This window comes from Silene latifolia, chromosome 5 (genome assembly GCF_048544455.1).
Source record: "Silene latifolia isolate original U9 population chromosome 5, ASM4854445v1, whole genome shotgun sequence".
In the NCBI taxonomy this organism is placed as follows: domain Eukaryota; kingdom Viridiplantae; phylum Streptophyta; class Magnoliopsida; order Caryophyllales; family Caryophyllaceae; genus Silene; species Silene latifolia.
This window is the reverse complement of record NC_133530.1, coordinates 31,911,188-31,936,619: the sequence shown is the minus strand read 5'-3', so window position 1 is coordinate 31,936,619 and position 25,432 is coordinate 31,911,188. Positions and strand designations below refer to the sequence as shown.

At 35.9% G+C, this 25,432-nt stretch overlaps 2 protein-coding genes across 2 annotated transcripts; one reads left to right on the top strand and one right to left on the bottom strand.

Annotated features, from left to right (window-relative positions):
• Window positions 1–14,812: 14,812 nt before the first annotated feature.
• On the bottom strand, window positions 14,813–16,157 carry LOC141655177 (protein FAR-RED IMPAIRED RESPONSE 1-like). The gene is made up of 2 exons (XM_074462268.1): window positions 15,683–16,157; window positions 14,813–14,868 (listed from the first exon to the last, which is right to left on the bottom strand). The coding sequence occupies exons 1-2, from the start codon at window positions 16,155–16,157 to the stop codon at window positions 14,813–14,815; spliced, it is 531 nt and encodes a 176-aa protein (XP_074318369.1).
• A 7,316-nt stretch (window positions 16,158–23,473) lies between these two features.
• On the top strand, window positions 23,474–25,190 carry LOC141655175 (protein FAR1-RELATED SEQUENCE 5-like). Its single transcript, XM_074462267.1, has 4 exons — window positions 23,474–24,067; window positions 24,257–24,507; window positions 24,659–24,710; window positions 25,143–25,190. The coding sequence occupies exons 1-4, from the start codon at window positions 23,474–23,476 to the stop codon at window positions 25,188–25,190; spliced, it is 945 nt and encodes a 314-aa protein (XP_074318368.1).
• The last annotated feature ends 242 nt before the right edge of the window (window positions 25,191–25,432 follow it).

Here is a 25,432-nt window from a genome sequence, read left to right as displayed (position 1 = left end):
AAATGCGATTGTGGGTTGTTGATGCTTTGTTGGGGTCACAGACGAGCTAGTGAGCATAAGGAACCTTGGACCTAGTTTGGCTTTTCTTATAGTAAACCTTTTAACTTTTGGTTTTGTATATAATTTGAAGGGACATATGTCTCCCTTTTCTATTTTTGGTTTGTATCATTCTATTTTCTTATTTAGCTATGGCATGTAAAGTAGTTCATTAGCATTGCAGGTTTGGCACCCGCCTCTTGGGAATGTTGGAAATGTTGTGATTGGTTTAGGAAAAAGTTTTTGAAATTACAGGTTTTTGGCTAGTTGAACCAATTACAAACATATCCTACCAGTTTTTCTGTAGAATTTACGCCTTTATTTATCGTTTTTTTTAAGGGTGTCAAAAGTTGGTATCAGAGCTTGTTGCTCCCGACGCACGTTTGTGCACCCCACTTAAAATCACTTGACCTTTAAATAATAAACTTGAGAGATGGGTAGGATGGGTAGAATTAGGATTTTATGTGGTAGTCTGTTTGTGATTGCTAATTGTTAGGTACTAATTGATTTTCTCTTTTGTAAGATGGCTCTCCAATAGATGTAGATAATGCAATCTTACCTTAGTCTTCCAATCTCGTTGTTTATTCGTCTTTCAAATTCCTCTTCTCTCGCCTTGGTAGCTACCTTTCAATTCTTTCTCCTGATTCATTTTAGGTTCGTTTTCTTCTTATAATAAAGTCCATGTGGACACCTTCCTTTTATTCCGCAGGATAGTTCCCTTGTTCAAGAGAACCCGGTTTTGAGAGAATGTATCATTGGAGGGCGTGAAGGGTTGAGAAATTGATTGTTTAAGGTTTGAGTTGTATAGGAGAATATAACTTGGGATCCTTTGGTTAATCTTGTTAGTTGTGCTTAATGTGAGAGTTTAGTGAGTTGAGAAACACCTTGGGATTTATGTCTTTTGAGAGCTTGTTTGTTATAGGTGATTGAGCGTGGGTACTACCTTAGCACATAAGTTGAAATGAACCTAAGCTACTTCATTTGAGAGTCTCGATGTTTCTTATGGAGAATTAAAGGAATGATAGTTAGCCCCAATCTTGGTAGGCCTTGAAAGGAATACAATAGGACATGGACGTTGCTTAATGGATTGGTATCATACTTTGGAAATAGTTAGTTTGTTAAACCTTTCGAGTTGACCAAATCTAGTATAGAGTAGCCCTTATTGATTTTTTTTTAATCATATCTGAATTTGGGAATTTTGATGGAAAGTTGTTCGATGTAGTTCGTGAGTTCAAAGATGCGATTCTAATTTATGGTATCGGAGACTAGAAGTACAAAGTGGTGAGATGATAGTGTAAACAAGCCATGGTACTTGGGGATGACATAGCAAGTGAAGTTCGATGACGAGAATTGTAAAGGAGATACCTTGGGACTTGAATAGTAACAGATGATTTGTGTGGTGAATTGATTTTGGCTCTTAGAACCAATTGAGTCGAGGAATACCTACCATTGTGGAGTCCTTGTTAGTCCTATAATTTGGTAGACTTTTGGGGCTTTGTTGAGCACCTTAGTGATGTAACCTTATCATATCGATCATAAACTTGGATGAGTGTTTGGTAAGCGGTAACCCTTTTCTTGTGCCGCTTCTATTCTCCGTTCCTTCTCTTTAGCATTTGTTGAACCCTGTTTTTATGCCGAAGTTTACGTATCTTTTTCTTGCCCGAAATATCTTCTTAACTCGAGTACCTCTTATTTCTGTCAACCGTTATTTTTACGGTCCGACTCCTTAGTTTCCTAACTTGTCATACTCATGCATCCTTCGAAAATATTTTACCGTTCCTCTATTCCGTTATAACTCCTTATCTACTTAGTATAGTTGGTACCTTGTTGACCATGTTTACAGAGTTAGTGGGATGTGATTTGAGGATTTTTGTATTTTGATTTTTGTCGGGAATTAGTGTAGGAGTTTGTGTCTGTATTTGACCATGTGATATGAGAGCTAGATTTTTGATGGAATTCTTATGATGGTAATGTTGTAGTCGCCTTGCGAGTTAAGGTTCGCATGTTTTGGTGGTATAAGACCCACTTTGGTTTCAATTTGATGATGAGACTAATGGGATTAGTTTACTTGGGTGGAGTATTTCTATGGTTATTTTGGATTTGTTTTGGGCATTGTCGTTCGGGGATTGTCGTTTGTCATTTGATCCTTACTTTACGGAATTGGGGATTGATAGTTAAGTCTGTGGATTGTTATTGTAAATTTGGACCTTATATTTAATCCTTTGAGGAATTTTTCTATTGGAATTGGAATATTGATGGGAAGTAGGATAGTGAACCGATCAGATGATTTGTGTGATGAACCCATTTATCTTATAGTTAGTGCTAATTATGGATTGGATAGTGCAACTTGTTGCTTGTAGGTTGGTTTCAAGCATGAATGCGTTTTGGGAATATTGAATCTTGGTAAGGGTATAATGTTGTTACTAGTTTCGGCTTTGGATTTTGATTTTGTTCGGTGGAGGATATTGGTGGAAACATTTTGATTGGGAAATGGTTAAGTTAATTGTAGAGGATAGGATTGTCTCTAAGATTAACTTATGTGTAGACTTGTCGATGAGTGGTTCAGATGGCTCTTTGGATTAGTGTGGCCTCTGGTTGTTGCCCTGTTGATGTTCGGAGGACCTAATAGGATGACTCTGTGGTTGGAAAATTGAGTGAACCTTTCTCGATGTACCGATCTTCCTAATTCCGATCTCCGACAATTGTCATTCTTGCTATTCTGGCTTGTTTCGTTGTGTTCACCTTTATGGAACTCATTTGACCTCTTGAGTAAAGCGTCTTGTTCGTTGACATCTTTATTGATTTCATCCAAAAATTCCACCTTTAAAAGTTCAATTCCTTCTTGTCTGTTGGGTGTGAGTTCCCTATCGTGACTTGCACTTCTCGTTCCCGAGTTGTTTTCCATCTTGCATAGGTTCTATATAGTATGAGTAAACTTTTGGTTCATTTACTTGGAGTAAATTTACAAATTGACCTTTTACTATAACATTTGAAAATGATTTCTCACTCTCTTTCAACCCTAGTGTTCGATTGGATATCTAAGCTATTTCTCGTTTTGTGTAATGATTCCTTTTCTTACTCTTTTTCTGAGTTACTAAGCCTTATTTAATCATAATTAGTAAAGATAGTATTCTTACTATAGAACTTTAAGCTAAAATTTTGAAAATACTGATATGATTTTTAATGGTTTTAACATTAATGAGTGTTTAATCTCGTTGTTGGTGATGTCCCAATAATGGGTTTTCTCATTTATTGGTATAGAAATATTTTTATATCTTGATATGAATGTGGATGTTCTTGTCTGATCAACGAGAGTATCACCGTTTCATTGAAAAGATACCTATATTTTCTTATAACTATAATTTCTCCTTCTGAGTTTCGAGGACGAAACTTTTTAAAAGGAGGGGTGATTGTAACGCCCCGTAATTTGGATCGTTAATATATTTGAAAATAATTTATTAATCAAATAAAAGTTGATATTTAAGTGTTTAAAGTAAAAATAATTCAAAGAAATATAATTTTATTATATTTTGAAGAAAAGTATTTATTTTGATAGTTTCAAGATGTTTAAAAATAGTTTAAACCGTGTAAAACTTTTTATTTCGAAATAAGGGCGTATCGGGGGGAATGACAATTCTTTTGAACATTGGGTAAACGAATTTGGAAATGGGTCGTATGAGTATTCAATTTTCTTGTAATCTCGTGTTTAAAAACTTTGGTCTTGTCGGAATTTGCATTTGACTTACGGTTTTAATTATTATCGAAACGAGTCAAAACCGACTCGAAAAATCCCGACTCAAACCCGACTCCCTCCTTTCCTTTCTCCCTACCCGCGGCACACCCCCCCTTCCTTTCTTTTTTTTTCTGATTTTTCCTCTATGTTCTTCTTCTACCTTCCAAAAACATTCAAAACACCATTTTTATACCTTCAAGCTAAAAATCGTCACATCTCCTTCGTTTCTTATCGGATTTTCACGAAATTTACATTTCCGGAATCCCCTCGTCGAGATCTACAACTTGGTATAATTTAATTTCAGTTTTCTTGAAGTTGTTTTAAGACGAATTTTCGGTATTTTCGGTATTTATGTACTTATTATGGTGTTTTTATTGTTTAATTAGGTGAAGAATTGGAGGACGAGTTTGGGGACTCGTATATTGTCGAGGATAGCGGCTAGTTGTTGTTAGGGTTTGGGTTTTAAGGTGCTAATTGCTCATTTTCTAGCTTAAGGTAACATATTTCGAGTTATTCTACGAATTATCGTCACAATCTTTGTTGTTTTTGTATGTTTTGTGATTTTTGTTTGAGTAATAATTTTCACATGATTAAATTTGATGCATGCATGTTTAATCCATGTATTTTGTTAGTTTTAGTTAACAAGTTAGTATTGGGAACGATTAATTATGTTTCAGACGGTCTTATAATGAATAAAAATGGAAAAAAAGAGGAGTAATAGTGGCGGCGGCGGCAAGAGCAGCGACCAGGCAGCCACGGCCTGGCCCGGTCGGCCCGTTGCTTGTTTCGCGGTTTTCCATGCATTGTTCGTTTTATTCTCGCCTTCTATTAGCTAGTTTAGTCGATAAAGTCATGAGTATTGTCCCGTTCTAATTATGATTTCTGTTCATAATTAGTTAGTTCAGTTGATTAAAATATTCCGAGTAGTGTTTAGGGGTTTAACTTTGTTGTATTGGATTATGGTGTTAATCACAAAGTGAAGTATGAAACAAAAGTTAAAAATGGTGGAATCTTTTGTAAATGAGAGTGTCAACTAATATGTTAAAGGATAATAAGTGGAATATGCACCTAATTTAGCTTTTGTCACAGTGATAAATAATGTTAGGATAGTTTATAAATTCAAAATGAATTTTTTAGTGATAAGTGTAATGTTTTGATGATTGTCGAAAAACCGAGCCTTAGTCCCTTTGATCGATGCGATGTCGATTAATTGAGTGATTGGTCAGCCGCAATTTAACCCGTACCTGTCGCAGGGCTGGGGTTGCGGGTAAAAATTCGGTTGAATGGATTAGATAACCGGCCTTTTTCTTGTTTTAGGCCATTTATTATATTTTTATTTCACATGTGTAATTAGTTGATTTAAGTAGCATCTTATATTGTAGAAATGGCCCTAGATTCCCTGAAGCCTTTAACATGGTTAATATTGTTAGAATTAGAAATTAGTATTGAATACTTATTGAGGATTCGGTTGGATTGTATGCTGAATAGACATTTATATAGCCTTTCACATGATAGAATGTTAGAAGTTATGTTGGTAAGTAGGACTCTTTGCCCTCTTATGGTTAAGTGGGTGTCTTACTTGACTTGTGTGGTGAGTCTTGCGTGGTGTGGGCTAAAGTATTCAAGTCGGGACTAGTGGGACTAGGTCCTAGGTGAGTATTTCGGCCTTCATCATAGATAGGTCTTTATAGTCTTTGACGAGTATATGTTCCTTTGCTTGATAGCCTTTGTGTTCCGACTAGTGGATTTATATCCAAGTTGGGGCATGACCTCGTTACTTATTTTGATAGTAAGTGGTCAGCTTAAGTACTAGCCAACCCTTTGGTGGACTCCTTAGGGTACTCACTTTGTTTTAGAAAAATTGTGGGTCTTGGGTGCGGTGGTGTGTATCCGCATGTCTAGGTCTGCGCAGATTTTAGGCTAGGGTTGTGTTGTCTCTTGGCCATGTTTTATTAATATTAACCGCTGAGCCAAGATACCGGTTCGATTACCTTCCCTACCTCGTGGTATAGACTCGAGTTACAAAGTGACTATTGACGGTGCTAAGAACTTATGCCTGTCTTTGATATATTGCCCTTTCTTGTATGGTGATTTTATGAACTGTAATTGGTGAGATGTAAGCCGGTTACAGTTGATAAAGTTTGGATTACTATTTGAATTATATGATTCACATGATAGTTTAGTTTGGTCAGTTTAGGGGTCATAGGTTGGATTTACATGATAATTACATTGTTTATCATATTGTTTACATGTTTTACTACATGTTACATTAATTTTGACGATTCGTGGCTGGGAGGACTCGAAGTTACTCCCCATTGAATTGTGGCTTTCGTGTTTGTATAAAATGCGATTGTGGGTTGTTGATGCTTTATTGGGGTCACAGACGAGCTAGTGAGCATAAGGAACCTTGGACCTAGTTTGGCTTTTCTTATAGTAAACCTTTTAACTTTTGGTTTTGTATATAATTTGAAGGGACATATGTCTCCCTTTTCTATTTTTGGTTTGTATCATTCTATTTTCTTATTTAGCTATGGCATGTAAAGTAGTTCATTAGCATTGCAGGTTTGGCACCCGCCTCTTGGGAATGTTGGAAATGTTGTGATTGGTTTAGGAAAAAGTTTTTGAAATTACAGGTTTTTGGCTAGTTGAACCAATTACAAACATATCCTACCAGTTTTTCTGTAGAATTTACGCCTTTATTTATCGTTTTTTTTAAGGGTGTCAAACATTCTCTTGACATATTGCTGAAATTACACTTTTGGTTTTTAAAATTACACTTTTTGTTGTTAGAATTACACTTTTTATCATTACAGTTATATAGTTCTGAAATTACACTTTGTGTTGTTAGAATTACACTTTGTGTTGTTAGAATTACACTTTTGTTTGTTAAAGTTACACTTATTATTAGGTCTTGAAGTTACTTATTTAGTTGATACAATGACAGTCTTTCTGTGTTACAGTTACATGTTTTTTATTTCTTTCTTCTATTAACTTGTTTTTGTATTTCACTGTCAAAGTTCAGTTTACCTTGCTTTGTAAACAGTAATTACATACTACCATCCTTCCTTTCCAGATGTCAGATTCTGAAGAAGAAATTGAAAGTCAGGAGGAGGATGAACAAGTTAAAGTAGTCACTCCTAAAGTGTCTGCTAAGTGCCGACCAAAGATGCTTGTTGAGCTGATTGAAAAGCTGAATAAAGCTCAGCGAGAGGCTGTACGAAGAGTTGGGTTTGGGGGGATCCTGGAGCTTAAGTTGAAAACGTATCCGCTTGCCCATGTTCCACTATTTCTACAGGCATTTAGTGATGAGTCTTATGTGTTTCGGGCCTCTGAACTGAAGGAGTTTATGGTCACGAAACATGATGTTTTTGACTGTTTCATGCTACCGCGGGGCCCTAGACCCATTGAACTAGTTCCTACAGGCCGGCACAAGGGTTCTCAAGATCCTGCAAACAAGAGTTTGAAAGATCGGTGGCGGAAAGCGTTCAACGGCAAAAGTGGAAAAGACGGAGTCAACTTAGGACTCGTCTTCGCAGAAATTGAAAAGAAAAAATACAGAGATGGAGGGGATCAATTTGTCAGGTTGTTTGTTCTGCTCGCCATGTCATCATTCCTCGCTCCAACCTCAAACAGTGTGATAGACTTCAAGCTTTTGAAAGCCATTGAAGATGTGAGTCTTATCTCGGAGTTTGACTGGTGTAGTTATGTTCTTGAATGCATGGTTAAGGCTGCAGCAGATGTTGGCAGAGGGAAAAAGATACTGCTTGGTTGTATCCCTTTTTTACTGATCACCTATTTCCAGCGATTTGATTTCCAGGGAGAGAGCTGCCCCCATGGGCTCCCACTAATTAAGCACTGGGATCGGGTAAAACTTTCGGAACGGTTGCACGGTGAGCTAGACAATGGGGGCCTGGGTCGTCAAACTTTTTCCGAGGTGAAGTATCCTCGTTGCCTCCAAGAGCAACAATTGACCATCGGCGGCATGGACACTGACAAACAAGTTGTGACCATGGGAGATATGGGAGCTAGGACTCACCTGAAGAAGTTTGTTGAGATTGAACTCCCACCGGGAGTTGAAGATGACGATGAGTTGAAAGCCCAGGCTGTTGATGTAAGTTTTTTTCACCTGATTGTTTTTATTAAGTAAAGATATATTTATTTGTGTTATTATTCAACAATAAAAGGGTAACTTCAATATTGAACTTTCTGTTGACTTTAAAATTACACTTTTCTTCCATAAAATTTCACTATTCTTAGTTGGTGTTACACTTTTCAAAATTACACTTTTCCTGAACAAAATTACACTATTCTTCCTTGAAGTTACACTTTTATGAAATACATTGAAGTTTTAGGTTTCTGTACTAAAGTTACACTTTTCTTCCTTAAAATTACAGTTTTCTTTGTTGAAGTTACACTTTATTGAAATGCATTTAAGTTTTAGATTTCTGTACTAAAATTACAATTTGTTTTGTTAAAGTTACAATTTTACAAAGTCAGATTGATACTCTATTTTATACTCTATTATGATATATAATTTGAATTTATTTTTCAATTTTAATGTAGGATGTCCATGAGGTTTATTTGAAGATGCAGAGGAATGCCATAGTTTTCTATTCATGGTATGCCGATGCAGCTCAAAAGCTTAAAGGGTTAACATCAGGTTCTTCCTCTTCAAGCGGCCTCGTCCCTACACGAAGTAGCCAAGATTTTTTTTCAAAGTCAGAAGATGAAGGTATATGCTGGGGAAATTCAAGAGATAGCTCAACAAATAAAGGATTCTGTTGATTTTGCACCCATACTTCAAGAAGGTGGGTCTGGAAATGTTAGCACAAGAGAGGAGGAGTCAGATGTTGATGGAGATGGAGAAGATGTTGGGGATGGAGATTTTGGAGATGGGGAAGTTGTTTCCCTTGGTAGTGATGAAGTAGGTCGTGATAAGGATCGTGAAGTCGCTACAGAACAGATAATGGAGACTGTAAAGTTTTACAACAACGGTGAATTTAATGAAGGTGCTGATTCAGGGAAAGAGGAAGAGAAAGGTCCAATGGGGGATGTAGGTGTACAAGTAATGGAAGTTGTTCAGAGATCATATGTTAAGGATGTACAAAATTCTCTTGAGTTGAAACTCTATAAAAGGCGTCAAGAACAGGAATGCAACATACGTTATAAAAGGCGTAAAGTTGTCCAAGAGCCGGTGAAAGTAGTAGAAAATGTTACTCCCGAAGATCTCTTAACTGATCGTGAAATTCTTGAGCAATATTATTCACCTGAGGATGTTGGTGAAGCTATTAGGAAAGGGGCCCTTAATGCTGCTCGTCAGATGGAGCAAGTACAAGCTGCTGATCAGGGTGGGCCTATTGGTGGTGATGCTGAAACAGGTGAGAAGGAGTCAGTGGATGTTAAGTCAATGGAGATTGTGCCTCCTGCTACTCAGTTCCTTTTTACGACCGCTGTGCTTAATGATGCAGAGCGGAGAATTGTGGAAACTGAGTCACAATTGATGGGAACTCAAGTGGGATGTGAACCAGCCGTAGTAGACCCTGTTAACGTTAACATTGTCACTGGTGATTTATTGGGAAATGAAGACACGGTTATGGATGAAGGAAATGATGTAGCAAATAATCCGGTGGTGGTGGTAAAGGAGGATGCTGGGGAGAAAGTGGTGGACAGTGTGGTGGAGACTGCAATGGAGGACGTGGCAATGAAGGATCATGGAGGTAATTAGTTGTAGTTAAGCTATGCTTCCTAGAGTTACATTATTTGGAAGTTGGAATGATAGTATTATTTGAAGGGCATCATTGTGTGTTGCTGTTACATTTTTAGTGGTTAAAGTTACATTTTTTTTTGCTGAAATTATGTTTTTGTGTTTGTGTGGTTGAAATTACACTATCTACTATCAAAGTTATACTTTTTGTATTTAGAATTACCCTTTTAAATTGAGTGTTATTTGCTATTTTTTAGTTTTTGTTTGAATCCATTTTTTGATGTTGAACTTCAAATTAGTATTTTTCCCGAAATTACATTTTGGAGGAGACATTTGACTTATTTATTCAAATTTCGTAACGTGTCTGCTATTGTTCATCCCCAGTGGAGGTTACAGTGCAGGATGCGACCGAAAAGTCATTCGACTTACCACTTACTTTTTTGTCTACTGCTGAAGTAGATGAGACCTTTCGTTGGGGTGCGGTTCAAGATAAAGGGCAGTCTGAACCTGGTGAGGTTGCAACAGTAGACCCTGGGAAAGTGAATGACGTGACTGATGAGTTATTTGGAAATGAAGACGAGGATAATCCTGAAGATAATGATGCAGTAAATAATCTGGTTGTTGTTGGAAAGCATGTGATGGATGATTTGGTGGAGAATGTGGTGGACAATGCGGTTGAGACTGCGATTGAGGACGTGGCAGTGAAGGATCATAGAGGTAATCATTTATAGTTTTGATATGCAGTTCCTTTTTGAGTGGTTAGAGATTCAGTTCTATTAGAATTACAGTTTCTAACAGAACTTTTTGAAATTACACTTTTTGTTGTTAAAATTACACTTTTCGTTGTTAGAATTACGGTTTTTACCATTACACTTTATTTGTTAAAATAACACTTTTGATTTTTAAAATTACGCTTTTTGTTGTTAGAATTACAGTTTCTGTTATTAGAATTATACTTTTTACCATTACAGTTACACTTATTTATATAGTATTGAAATAACACTTTTGGTTGTTAGAATTACACTTTTCGTTGTTAGAATTACAGTTTTTACCATTACACTTTATTTGTTGTTAGAATTACAGTTTCTGTTATTAGAATTATACTTTTTAGCATTACAGTTACACTTATTTATATAGTACTGAAATTACACTTTTGCTTTTTAAAATTATACTTTTGTCTGCTAGAATTATACTTGTTAATATTACAGTGAACTTCTTTATATAGTCTGGTTGAAGTGACACTTTCTTTCCATAAAGTGTTTTTTTTTGTATCTAGAATTACACTTTTAAATTTACTAAGAGTCACTATTGTTCAACTGCAGTTGAAGTTAACGTGCAGGATTCGCCCGTAAAGTCACTCGAGTTTACATGCACTTTATATCCCATTGCAGAGTTAGATGAAGCTTTTCGTTGTGCTTCGGTTCAAGAGAAAGTGGAGCCTGAGACTGGCGAGGTTGCGGCAGCTGTAGGTGCAGGGGCAACGCATGTGGAGATCCCTGTCCCAGAACCGTACGTGCCATATAGTCATCTAAGCTACCATCCATTTTTACTTCACTCGTCCGAGGTCTTACCCTGCATGGAGCACGTCATTGAGTACCTTGGTTGTTCGATAGACTGCGGTGCACCTGCTCCTGATCAGAAGATCGTCACGTTTGTATTGGAATGGAGTAACCATGCCCTTGACCCAATGTTCAGTAGAAGGAAAGATGTGATTGATTATGTGTTTAATGAATCAGATGCGTTTGACAAATTGTGAGTAATTGATGCATTTTGTTCTTATAAATGGTTATGTATATATTGGGATTGTTTTTGCTAATGAAATATTGATTTTGTAGGGAACATTTGGTAACATTTAACGAGTTTTGGTTCATAACCCGGGAAGACATTGTCACTCTGAGGCCTACGCAGCAAATTATGACCAGTGTAATTGATGGTTGGTGCCTACTTCTCAACCATATCATGAAGCCTACAGCTGTATCCCGTTGTTTCTTCGGCATGAGTCACACAAAGAAGTTATTCTCGTTAATTAAATTTGTGTTGCGGGGTAATTCCTACATTATGGTTGGGAACAATTTTGTGTTAGAATATAATTACACTTTTCTTTACAAAAATTACACTTTTGTGTGTGCTGAAATGACAGTCTTTCTGTGTTACAGTTACATTCTCTTTACATATTGCTGAAATTACACTTTTTCGTTGTTAAAATTACACTTTTTGTTGTTAGAATTACAGTTTTTATCATTACATTTATATATTGCTGAAATTACACTTTTGGTTGTTAAAATTGCACTTTTTGTTGTTAGAATTACACTTTTCATCATTACAGTTATATATTGATGAAATTACACTTTTGGTTGTTAGAATTACACTTTTTTGTGCTTAGAATTACACTTTTTATCATTACAGTTATATAGCTACTAATGTCATTAAAATTGCACTTTTGGTTGTTAAAATTACACTTTTGGTATTTATCAACCTTTTCTGACAACATCATCTTTCTTATCGCAACATTAAGACTGGGCGCGGTATATTTGGAAGGACAAGAAGAAAGGAAAAGTGTAGAATAAAGATGAAGATGTTTTCGGTGGCTGGGACAGTTGGGCTGATACCTGTTCTTCACCATTTCAGCTTGACTCAGATATGGTGAATTCTTCATATTTCAAGATAGGGCATGTGTAGCATTATTCTGTACAATGTTTGGCTAAACATTACATATATATGTTCAGATCTTTCTCCCTGTATTATCTGGTGATGGTGATCATTACAGCTGTGTGTGCATTAACTTCTTAACCGAGCAAATTGAGTACCTTGACAACCGTAAGTATGATGAAGACTTAGAAAAGCTGCCTTATGGTGGGATTGCACTTATTACGGTAATTTTGCTATAAAGTACTCAATTTTGAGAAATCATTTTTTTCTAAAGAACTGTCTACCTAACACACACACACACACACACATGTATATGCATATATCAGGTTGCGTTAATGGGGAAGTATTTGGTGAGTAAAGGTCTGTATAAAGGCTCAAAGGTCGCTGATTTTAAGCTCGTTAACATTCAATTCAGTTGGCAAAAAGTTGGTTATTCGAGAAATGACTGTGGTGTTTATATGATGCTTACAATGATGTTTTATTTTGGGAACCTGTTTGAATGTGGCCTTGGGAAGCCCGTGAATATGAACCTGTTTTGTACTGAGATTGCGGCAACCCTTGTCCTTTGTGACATTAACAAGGAAAGGGAAGATGTATTACGCCGTGTTGATGCTTTCAAAGAGGTTGCTTCTCATCCACTGACTATCAACTTGGATGCCAACAAGAGAAAAACAGTTGCTGATATCGGGGCTAGCAGCAGCAAGCATGGCAGTGCTTCAGATGCTGAAGAGCCCGCCCTGGTAGTTACGCCTGTTAGTATGCGGCCACCTTCTGGCCAAAAACTATCTGCCGTAAAGAGCCACCCTCGTGGGAAGGGGGATGGGTTCAACATTCACTTGATTGGCGTAGTGGTGGTGCCAAGACTCAAGTGGTGTCCAAGCTGCTCCGGAACAACCAAAGTTTGATAAAGGATATTAAAACGTTCAGAAAGCACGTTGCTGACTACTGCTTGGTGGATGACCAAAATTTCGATGATGGGTCAGTTTTCATGAATTTCACCTAGTTTTGATTTAATTGTTAAAATTACACTTTTAATTTTTAAAATTACACTTTCTGTTGTTAGAATTACAGTTTTTGTTAATAGAATTACACTTTTTACCATTACAGTTACACTTATTTATATAGTACTGAAATTACACATTTGATTGTTAAAATTATACTTTTGTGTAATAGAATTATACTTTTTAATATTACTGTTATACTTATTTATATAGTGTGGTTGAAGTTACAACCAAAGTTTGGTAAAGGATATTTTGTGGGCCAGTTTGGTGGATGTCCAAAATTTCGATGATGGGTTTGTTTTCATGAATTTCACCTACTGTAAATGACGCTATCTGAAAATGTCAATTTTTCACTCAATTTTGTTTTATGTTATTACGTTCGCAGTGAGCAATTAGTTTGGTACACTAGGCACGCTCAGCTACAGCGGAAGGACCTAATGTCTATGGCCCCTGATAGACCAATGTCGTGGAATGTGATCGAGTGTTGGTCGATATTGCTGAACCGGTTAGAGAAGGAGGAATACGGTAAAGAGGCAAGGATGGCATTTCTCGGTATCAGGCACATGGTAATTAAAGTTACTCTTATATAGTTTTATTTATACGTGCTTTAGTCATTCAACTTTTGTGATACAGTTACACTTTATAAAGTTACCCTGTAGTTACACATTTCTGGAGTTAAAGTTATACTTTTTTGTGATACTGTTACACTTTATAAGCAGTCAGTTTTTCTTATTAGAGTTATACTTTCACCTAAAGCTATTACTTATAGTTAATGGTCATTGTTTGCTTGTTTAGGAGATGTTGCTTGTATTGTTGGGTACTTTTGAGCAGCAGGGCACAGGCACACAGCAGGAGAACCTGGTTGATAAACTGTTCAACGTGTGGGACACCTTCATCGTCGACAGTAATCGAACTGCTGACATGAATACAGATTTACTCTTTGTCCCATTCAACATCATCGACCATTGGGCATGTGTATGTATCAACTCCAGAGCACGGACCATTGACTTGCTTGACCACCAGCGGCATGCAGATTTGGACAGATCACTCATGGGAAAGGCGACTCATTTAATTGTACGTTGTCCTCCAAATCTTGCCATCTAAAACCTGTTAATATAATACTCTTTTTAATGTACGTTCAAATATTTTCAGGGAAGTTTAATGAGCGACTACTTGGACTCAAGAAAATTTGACAAAGGAAAAGAGATTGTCAATTTTGATCCTTGGATACCGTTTAGTGGTGTCTTAAGTGTTCTCAACATACCAGAGTCTGGACTGTTCACCATGATGGCGATGCTATTGTACGAGGGTGTTTCATTTGAGCATCCGAACATGGAAAGGAAGGTTGCAAGGCGTTATTTGGTGATACAGCTAGTCGCAACACTTGTACTAACTGACATGAACATCATATGACCTGCTGTTCAGAAGAAGGTGGAGACCTTTATTGTTAGCAAAGACAAATTATTCCAAGACGTGCAAAGCAAGCGTATGATTAACAAGGATGGCAAAAAAAAATAACAAGTGTTAGTTTGACAATCTAATTTTGAATGGTGCTCTGTATGAAATTATCTTGTTGATAGCTAGCATCATGTGACAGTTAATTAGGTGTAACAATGTAAGTAGGATCATTTTGTGACTTTGAACTTTGTACTTATTTTGGCGTTTTCTGCCTTTAATGAAGATAAGATGTTACTTCAAATTAATTGTCGTTCTGATCTGATAAAGTGTATTTCTAATCAAAGAAACTGTAATTTTCCAACCAAAAGTAATTCCAGTTGAATTACAATATAAGTCACCAAAATTAGGACTTTAACAAAGATAAAATGGTACTTCAAATTAATTGTTATTCTGATCAGATAAAGTGTAATTCTAATCAAAAAAAGTTTAATTCTGATCACACAAAGTGTAATTCTAATCAAATAAACTTTAAGTGTGAACACACAGTGTAACTTTAACAGGTGAATGTTATAACTTGTGCGTAATTATCCAACCAAAAGCAATTCCAGTTGAATTACAATATAAGTCACCAAAATTATGACTTTAACAAAGATAAAATGGTACTTCAAAATAATTGTTATTCTGACCAGATAAAGTGTAATTCTAATCAAAAAAAGTGTAACTCTGATCACACAAAGTGTAACTTTAAGTACGAAATGTTATAACTGGTGAATAATTATACAACCAAAAGCTTGTCCAGGGGAATTACAAAATAAATTAGCCAAAAGGACCTCATGGTTGCTCAATTATACATCAGAATTACAATTACTCTTACTCTTACTCTTCCTCCTCCTCTTCTTCTTCTTCTTCTTCTTCTTCTTCTTCTTCTTCTTCTTCTTCTTCTTCTTCTTCTTCTTCTTCTTCTTCTTCTTCTTCTTCTTCTTCTTCTTCTTCTTCTTCTTCTTCTTCTTCTTCTTCTTCTTCTTCTTCTTCTTCTTCTTCTTCTGCTTCTGATTCTTCCCCAAATGATGCCCCGGATCTTTGGTGGAGTAGGTGGGTCTTGTGCAAAAGGGTTAGGACAATTCCTCTTGTCGTGATTCGCTAATTGCTTGCAATTTTTACACATGCGCTTCGGCTTCATCGCCAAGGCTATTGCTTTAGTCTTACTCGACAAGAGTCTCTTTCCACTTCCCTTATTTTTCGATTTCTTTGGTGGAAATATAGTTACTTCCTGAGTAGTAGAACACCCAATAAGCGCAACCATTTGCTGTTCTTTACTCATTTGTGAACCTAATGGTGCCAGTTTGTCCTTCAAATCTTTTATGAGAGACGAAAAGCTGTCAACTACTTCCTTGCTTCTTCCCATCAGTATCCCAACTGTCTGGTGTACTTCGGACCACATTTTTGACATGGAAATCTGCTTGGCATCTATTATATCAATCTCTTCGGCTGGATCACCATTACAATTGAAGGATTTTGACCGGAGTGCATTTTTACACCATCTGTTCACAACATACTCATCCGGTATAGCCTTCACTCCGTTAGATGAGTAAATCCATATTATATGCCTGCACAGAATTCCCTTCCTTTCAAGCATTCTGCAGCTGCAACTTGCTTTATACGTAACTAATTCACCAATATATAGTAAATTGTTAGATAGTCACAGCTATATATTTCGTAATTACAATAGGAAAATGTGTAATTTCAAGTAAGAGTTAGTGTAACACTTTTCATTTCTAAAATTACACTTTTTGTTGTTAGAATTACAGTTTTTGTTATTAGAATTATACTTTTTACCATTACGATTACATTTATTTATATAGTCTTGAAATTACACTTTTGATTGTTAAAATTATACTTTTGTCTGCTAGAATTACACTTTTTAATATTACAGTTTCACTTATTTACATAGTCTCGTTGAAGTTATACTTTCTTTCCATAAGGTGTTTATTTTTTTTTATCTAGAATTACACTATTAAACTTACCAAGTGTCACTATAATGTAACTTCAACCAGGAAAAAGATCAGAACTTCAGTATTCAAGGCTTTTACCAGGCGTGACGTAACATCGTAATTCTGTCCTCGCTTGCATCTCTTACGAGTAGTCACCTCTAAAGAGTCAATTTTGGCAAAACCTCTACTCTTACATGTATCAATCGAATACTTGGCCTCCTCTTGGAACTCCTTAAAAACTTTATGAGTGTACACCTTTGCACCGTCAGCCTCAAGAGCCAAATGCGTCTCCATTTTAGGAGAAGTGTGCTTGTCTTCGTTGTCAAGCTTCTTATGCGTATGCCGTTGTTGGTCGATAGCACTCTTAAAACGCAGCAAAAACTCAAGCAATGTACCTGATTTGCCCTCAAATCTTTTAAAAAAACTATTTTCACTCTCTAATCTTTGTGTCATCCTCATAACAGCTCCCATCTCTAGGTTCCTGCAATGTGCCATTACCCACTGGTTCCTTTTCGAGAACATTTCTTTAAACCAGTCAATGTTATTGAGTCCATGTTCTTCGCCTATCTCTTCCCATCGGCATCGATTCTGCAGACTTCAATGTCCTCATCCCATATAATGGTATTTATTTTCCTTATAAATACAATATAATCTTCTCTTGTCACCCCATACTTAGTAGGCACTTTGTTCATGATATGCCACATGCAAAATCGGTGCCTCGCTTTCTTGAACACAAGTGGCACCACTTTCAAAATACCTGGATCCTGATCGGTAATAATATAATTAGGCTCCTTTCCACCCATTGCCACCAGGAAACGTTTCAAAACCCACTGAAAGGAATCAGCGTCCTCATGTGCAACAAGGGCTGCACAGAATGTGACAGACCGCTTATGGTTATCCACCTCGGTGAACGGTGTGAAGGCCATATCATACTTGTTGGTTGTATACGTTGGATCGAACGACACACAATCCCCAAAAGCAGAGTAATTCCTTCTTGCAGCATTGTCAGCCCAAATAGCTCTACTAAAGCTACCGTCAGAGTCAACATCATAGTCAAAGAAGAACCCTTCCTTATTTACAGCCATTTCCTTAATGTGATCTATGAACAATTGGCCATCCCGTTCATGAATGTAACATTTCACATTTCTGTGAAAGTTCTTAAAATCATTTAGGCTAGCTCCATTGTTCTCAAAACCATTTACGTGTTCTTTCAACATTTTGTATGTCTTCGTTGCTCTTATCTTCAGCTGTAAATGAATGATATACTTTAAGGCATCAGCATAGGAAACATCTTTATGATGCCCCAAATAAGTGTAATTTTAAAAAGTGTAATATAAAAAAGTGTAATTCTAATAGTCAAAGGTGTAATTCTAAAAATCAAAAGTGTAATTTCAGCACAATATAAATAAGTATAATTTTAATAGAACAAAGTGTAATTCTAACAGGAAAAAGTGTAATTCCAAATAAGTGTAATTGTAATAAAAGGCTAACTAGATGTCACACCCTACAATTATAAAGGATAATGATTTTCTGATAATCAGTTCAGTTGTATTTGAGCTGTAAATGAATGATATACGTAAGTGTAACTGTAACATAAAAACTAAAATTTCAGCACTATATAAATATGTGTGACTGCAATATAAAAAAGTGTAATTCTAACAATCAAAATTGTAATTTTAACAATCAAAAGTGTAATTTCAGCACAATATAAAAAAGTGTAATTTTAATAGAACAAAGTGTAATTCTAACAGGCAAAAGTGTAATTCCAAATAAGTGTAATTGTAATAAAAGGCTAACTAGATGACACACCCTACAATTATAAAGGATAATGATTTTCGATAATCGGTTCGATTGCATTTGTTTGTAAATGAATGATATACGTAAGTGTAAGCTGTAACATAAAAACTGAAATTTCAGCACTATATAAATATGTGTGACTGCAATATAAAAAAGTGTAATTCTAACGATCAAAAGTGTAATTTTAACAATAAAAAGTGTAATTTCAGCACAATATAAATAAGTGTAATTTTAATAGAACAAAGTGTAATTCTAACAGACAAAAGCGTAATTCCAAATAAGTATAACTGTAATTAACAAAAGTGTAATGTTAGATAATAAAAGTGTAATTCCATAGATTGGTGTCATAAATAGAGAGCCAAGACTACCTCAAGCACTCACCCTATAATTATAAAGGATAATCATTTTGTGATAATCTGTTAAGTTGCATGACAGCTTCTGAAATTCTCTGTCCCTGGCTGATATGAGCTCATGGTTGTGTCCTACATGAAAGCGATCAATGAATAACCCCCCATTCTTCATAAATAGTCTAATCCTCGCTTTGCATCCCACGCGCCTGACTTTGTGCTTTCGCACCCCATCCTGATGCCCACTTCTCTCTATTTCTTTTTTATATTTGAACCCTTCTCGGTTGCAAACCAACAGCTTTGACTTGATTTCCCCGTCACGCCATCTTTTGGTCGTGTATTTCCGTACATCGAAACCGCAAGCAATTGCATAGATCTTATTATAGAATGTCACTGCTTCCTCGATTTCCAAAAATTTCTGCCAATATATGGTGTAAACTTTTCTTCTACTACCCTGCAAAATTCCTCCTCATTTGGCTTTCTTTTGCTATTGTCCTGAGCAGTATCTGTCAATGGTTGAAACAATATTCTCCACAAGCTTCATCTTAGACAACAAATATGTAATTTTAATAAAGAAAATTGTAATTTAAACAGAAGACAACAAAAAGTACAACTGTCATCCAGACCTAAAGTGTAAGTTAAACATTAGGGGTAACTTTAACAAACAAAAGTGTAACTTCAGTGAATAAGAGTGTAATTCTAGTCGACAATGTTGTAATTCCAAATATTAGTGTAATTTTAACAATAATAAGTGTAATTTCAGTGAATACAAGTGTAATTTCAACAAAGCATAATTTTAGTGCAAAGAAATGTAACTCTAGTCGACAATGGTGTAATTGCAAAGATTTGTGGCAAATTTAAAGGAATCAGCATATCAAACATTTATCTGATGACTCAAATAAGTGTAACTTTAATCAAGAAAATTGTAACTTCAGTAAATTCAAGTGTAACTTATCCATTTCTGCAATAGAATAGTTTTATATTTTCAATGATGTAACTCTAATTTCAGAAACTGTAATTTTAACTGAAATATGTTTAATTTCAAGTAACAAAAAGCGTATTTTCAAACACACGTGTTGATATGTAAATTCCAGCGGTAAAATATGTAATATTTGAACCTAAAGTCAAACTTAAACCTATTACCAAAATACAAACAATTCACTCTTTTTAACTACATACTCATTGATGGCAAGAATTTTACACTGTACATGAATTAGGTTACAACCCAAAACTTGCTCTACACTCTACAAAACTTGCTCTACAAAACTTGTTCATATGTATGTTAATTGTTTTCAAGTATTTCATTTTTAATATAGAGAGTTCAGATTTATAAAACATAAACAGATAAAAGAATTATTAGATGTAAATAATTACCATCCATCACTGTTACAATTTGCATGTCAGCCATTGTTGATGTTAGAGTACGCACTTTATCAGGCTTGTTGTTGTTGTTGACTCAGGATCTTCGTGTACCTTTGATATGCTGAAAATGGTAGGATAAAAACAAATTACTTTATTTGCTACAAATTATGACCATGTAAGATTACCGCGAGATATCAAATTGTTGTTCATGTTGGCAAATTGTTGTTCTTGTTGAAACGGGATTTTAAATATTGTTGAAGGGCGGTTTTTGGGATGTTATCGCCATGAAAGAGAGGAAGAAATTTGATGTTTTTTTTGTGTGTGTATTTTAAATTTGGTGGTTGTTGCTGATATTGTGTTGAGGAAGTGTTATAGAAAGTACATGCATGTTGACAATAAACAGTGGGTAATAGCTTTGTCCCCTGACACAACTCCCTCTCTCATGCTAACCCTATTTTCCTTTTTTTTCCAACGCCTAATGACCCTATATTACTCCCTTCATCCAGACGGTTGATTTAGGAGATCATATGGCTCTAATAAAGACTTAGGGACTCAAATATTATGAAGGACTTATTAGAACTTGACATATATATATATATATATATATATATATAGAGAGAGAGAGAGAGAGAGAGAGAGAGAGAGAGAGAGAGAGAGGCGGGATCTCGTGAGTTGGGGTCTTATGGTGAGTTGTGAGTTGGGGAAATCAAGGGCTGAGATTAAAAGAAATCAAGGGCTGAGATTAAATGATAAATTAGAAAAAAAAAAAGGAAAAATCGAAAAATACAAAACCAGCTGAAACATAAAACAGAAACTTCATTCAAACAATATTCTCTCTCTCTCTAAATCTCTCTACAAATCAAAAACAGAGAAACTCAAAAATCAGAACGCCGACTATAGCAATTTCATAAAAAAACCTAATAAAATTACACAAAATCGTTGATTTTTAGCTGCAATCAAATTACAGGTAATGTAAATTCGTTGATTTTTAGTATATTCAATCGTATTTTCGGAATTAATGTAAAAAACCTAATTAATGTAAAAATCGCTGATTTTAATTGAATTGAATACTTGATTTTACTGTTTTCAGGTATAAAAGATGGACAACGAGATCAATAACAATGTTAGCGAATAAATCAACTCGACAGTAAATATGGAAACAGGTAATACTGCTATTGATTCTTATCTCTTCATCTGCCGTTGTTTATAAATAAATTATTGATTTCTATGTGTTTCTCAGCTGTTATTCTGATATTATTGTACTGTCTGGCTTGTATTAGAGTAGAAAAAGAGAACTGTTATTCTGATATTAATTTACTATTATTTGCCCGAGTGTTTATAAATCAATTATTGATTTCTATGTGTTTCTCAGCTGTTATTCTGATATTATTGTGCTGTCTGGCTTGTATTAGAGTAGAAAAAGAGAACTGTTATTCTGATATTAATGTACTATTATTAGCCTGAGTGTTTATAAATCAATTATTGATTTCTATGTGTTTCTCAGCTGTTATTATGATATTATTGTACTGTCTGGCTTGTATTACACTAGAAAAAGAGAACTATTATTCTGATATTAATGTACTATTATTATAACAGTACAATAACATGATTATATTATTCGACTGTTATTGTGATATTATTGTAATATTATTGTGCTATTATTGTGCAGTAGCATGAAAATATATGCCTTGCAAAAGAGTAACATAATAAATACAGTATTATCTGTATGTAATAAGGTAGAATCAGAGTACTATTATTCTGATATTACTGTACTATTATTGTAAAAAGTAGAGAAACATGTTGATATTATTTATCTTGTTATTCGATATTATGCTACTATTGTTGTGATATTATTGTCTTGTAGCGTGAAAATATACGGTGATAAGAGAGTAGCATAAGATAAAAACATTTAGTGTTATTGTGATGTTATTGATTGTCGTCTGTTTCCCCCTCTTTGTTATCATCATTGTTATTGTCACATTCTGCAATTTTGATCTCTCCCCCATGCTCTTGTTATTGTGATGTTATTGTGATTTTGTTGTCCACTTGAATGTACTCATTATATTAATTTTTTGTCGAGATTTTCTCTCGTGTCTATTGTTGAAGACAATGCAAAGTATTAACTATTGGGGATTCTTCTAATAACAATATATACACTAGCCCAACCTGTTCGATTTAAGAAAACGATGAGTTTGTTCCAACTCTTCATTACAAAGAGTACACCGGGGGGACCGAGTGGGGTAAGGACCGTTGAGAGTGATTTTACGCCTAAACGTGGCATGTTCTTTCTTACCTTGGACGATGCAAAGATGAGTTCTACAAAGATATATGTGATCGGCTTGCGGATTTGATGTGAGAAGGTACACAAATGCGAAATATAAGGGGGGGCGTCAAATCACCGGTCAGTAAAGGACATGGGGTATAGGGATATGAAAAGAAAGCTGCGACTTGAAGCAACAAATCACGAAAGTGGTAATTTGAAAGTACTGATAGAGAGAACAAAGAGCGACGAATTAGACAGCCAAAGAAGCATGCTCTGACAAGGTGTGGCTGCAAGGCACACATGAGGTTGAGAAACTGTGAAAAAACAGACGATAGACCGTCTGGGTATATTATGGATGTCTTTGTAGACGTTCACAATCACTCTCTTTACTTTGTCAAAAACAGGGAGTTCCAGAAGCTCTCAAGGGACGTCCATGACTACATTAAGAGGACCATTATTGATCATACTAAGCTCAACATAGGTCCAACATTGAGCTTCATAATTCTCAAGGAATACTCAAATGGTTATCGCAATATCGGTGCCTCTTTGCTAGACTTCAAAAACTTCAAACGAAATATCAAGTGTTACATTGGGGATAAGGATGCTAGTATGTTCATTGGGCATTTCAAAATGTTGGCTGAAACAAAGGGGTTCTATTTTGCTTATGATCAGGATGAGAACAAATGCTTGACGAAGGTTATTTGGGCTGATAAGGAAGGGATAAACAACTACAAGTTATATGGAGACACGATCTCGTTTGGACCCTACTTATGGGACAAACAAATATTTCATGGTGTTTACTCCCTTCACCGGAGTAGACCACAACAAGAAGACGGTAACTTTTGCAGCTGGGTTACTTGACTTCGAGAGTCAGCATTCATTTGAGTGGATTTTTAAAAAATTCCTCGAAGCAATGGGGCAGCAGCAACCTCAATGTGTAATTACAGACCAGTGCCCTAGAATTAAAAAGGCCTGCCCAAATGTCTTCAACCATTCTGTGCACAAGTATTGCATGTGGCACATCATGCAGAAAATGCTTGAGAAAGTGGGAAGGGCAATCTGCAATGATACGGAATTTATGACCGACATAAATGCCGTTGTGTGGGATGTCGACCTCGAACAGCATTTAATTTGAACAGAATGGAAAATGTTATTGAAGCCCATAGTATGGAAAGCAACCGGTGGTTGAAATATGTCTTTGCAATCAGACAAAAGTGGATACCTAAGATACTTTCGGGATCTGCCTCTAGGTTGTTTGTTGCGAACAACCCAGAGATCCGAAAGTTCAAACAGCTATTTCAAGCGGTTTGAAAGCCACTTTGGAACCCTCGTCGAGTTCTGGATGAGGTACAATTCCGCAATAGAGCAGCAAAGGCATACACAAAGGAGGATGGATAATGCCAATGAGCATAGTATGCTCGAGAAAGTAGGGCCGATGAAGGTAGAGATACATGCCTCCCTTGTCTACACACATCCTATCTTTGGGGACTTTCAGAATGAAGTCAAACATGCTATATGCAGCACAAATCGGGGGATTGTCAACGGTAGGGGCAAAGTGGAGTATCATGACGTTCGTGATGGACCAAGCAGGAGCTTCCGAGTTGAATTTAACACCAAAACTAACGAGAACAAATGTGCATGTAAGCTGTTTGAGAGGCATGCATTGTCGCCGCCATATACGTGGGTGTGGAATGGTAGGCGGGTCCACGGGATACCCGACCCTTATGTCCTTGCTCGATGGACAAAGAAATCCTCTGAGCCAATTGTCCGAGATGAAAATGGAAAGGTGATAGAAGAGATTGATGAAGCTGACATCAAGAAAGCTGAGATGTCAAAGGTTTGGTCGAGATTTATGCAATCTGTTGGGGTGATGGACGGTTATGCTACGGTTAAATGATGAAGCAATCGCGAGAAAACACGACACGGATTCAGGGAGAACATCACAGACCAATCTGAACCAAAAACTAAAAACCAGGAAATCGAGGCTCTTCTCGGCATCACAACTTCAAATGATATTGACCTTCGACCGCCAAACAAGGCCAAGAATAAGGGCAGTGGTAAAAGATTAAGGTCGTCGAAAGAAAAGGCCAAGAGCAAGCCACAAAAGAGGAAGCGAAGATGCGGTAACTGCAAGAAGTGGGTGAACCACAACAAGAGAACTTGTAATCTTCCATTTTTGAAAGTCCCCTTCGATGACGATGATGAAGAAGAATCGAAATCGAAGAGGTATGAATCGGACTAATACTCTCCTATTATTCTAATGTTATCCTCTTATTCTCTTGTTATTCACCTATTATTCTGTGTTACTCGCTATTCTCTGCTGTTGTTGTTTATTCTACTGCTATTCAGCTATTAATGTGTTGTTATTTTGGAATAGAAAATGGATATTCTTTGTGGAAATCGATAGTGTACGCAATAACAGCAGCAGAGTAGTGCTAAATTTAGTCTCTTTGCTATTCTCGCTATTAATGTGTTGTTATTCTACTGCTATTAATGTTATTCTACTGCTATTCTGCTATTAATGTAGCTGCTAAATACTAAGCAAAAATTGCAAAGAATATGAATCGGATGCATGAACTAACAAAAATTGCGGGAATATGTTATCCTCTTATTCTCATCGTTATTCCCCTATTATTCTGTGTTACTCTGCTATTCTGCTGCTTTGTTGTGTTATTCTTTCGCTATTCGCTATTAATGTGTTGTTATTTTTGAATAGAAAATGGATATTCTTTGTGGAAATGGATAGTGTATGCAATAAATGAGAGTAGTGCTAAATTTAGTCTAATCGCTATTTTGCTATTAATGTGTTGTTATTCTACTGCTATTAATGTTATTCTAATGCTATTTCGCTATTAATGTAGCTGCTAAATACTAAGCAAAAATTGCAGGAATATGAATCAGATGCATGAACTAACAAAGACAAAAGAGACGCAAAAAGACAATGGCTACAATGAAGACCTCGCCTAAAAATGTCAAAGACTTTTACTATTTGTCATTGTTTGAATTATATTTTAACCTAAAATGTATCTTCTAGATAATAAAGTGAGACCTACATTATATGAGAATTAATACTAGTTACTTTAATTTTTTTTGTTAATATTATCTGACTGTTTTTTCACAAACCACCCACAAAAATAAAACTGCAATTACA

Coding starts and splice junctions, on each gene's coding strand:
- LOC141655177 (XM_074462268.1), bottom strand. CDS start 16,157: ATGCTTGAAAGGAAGGGAATTCTGTGCAGGCATATAATATGGATTTAC. Junction 14,869..15,682: donor GATGAAGCCGAAGCGCATGT/GTAAAAATTGCA, acceptor GGAAAATTACAG/TTTCTTTGATTAGAAATACA.
- LOC141655175 (XM_074462267.1), top strand. CDS start 23,474: ATGTCTTTGCAATCAGACAAAAGTGGATACCTAAGATACTTTCGGGAT. Junction 24,508..24,658: donor GAAGAATCGAAATCGAAGAG/GTATGAATCGGA, acceptor ATTTTGGAATAG/AAAATGGATATTCTTTGTGG. Junction 24,711..25,142: donor TACGCAATAACAGCAGCAGA/GTAGTGCTAAAT, acceptor CTATTAATGTAG/CTGCTAAATACTAAGCAAAA.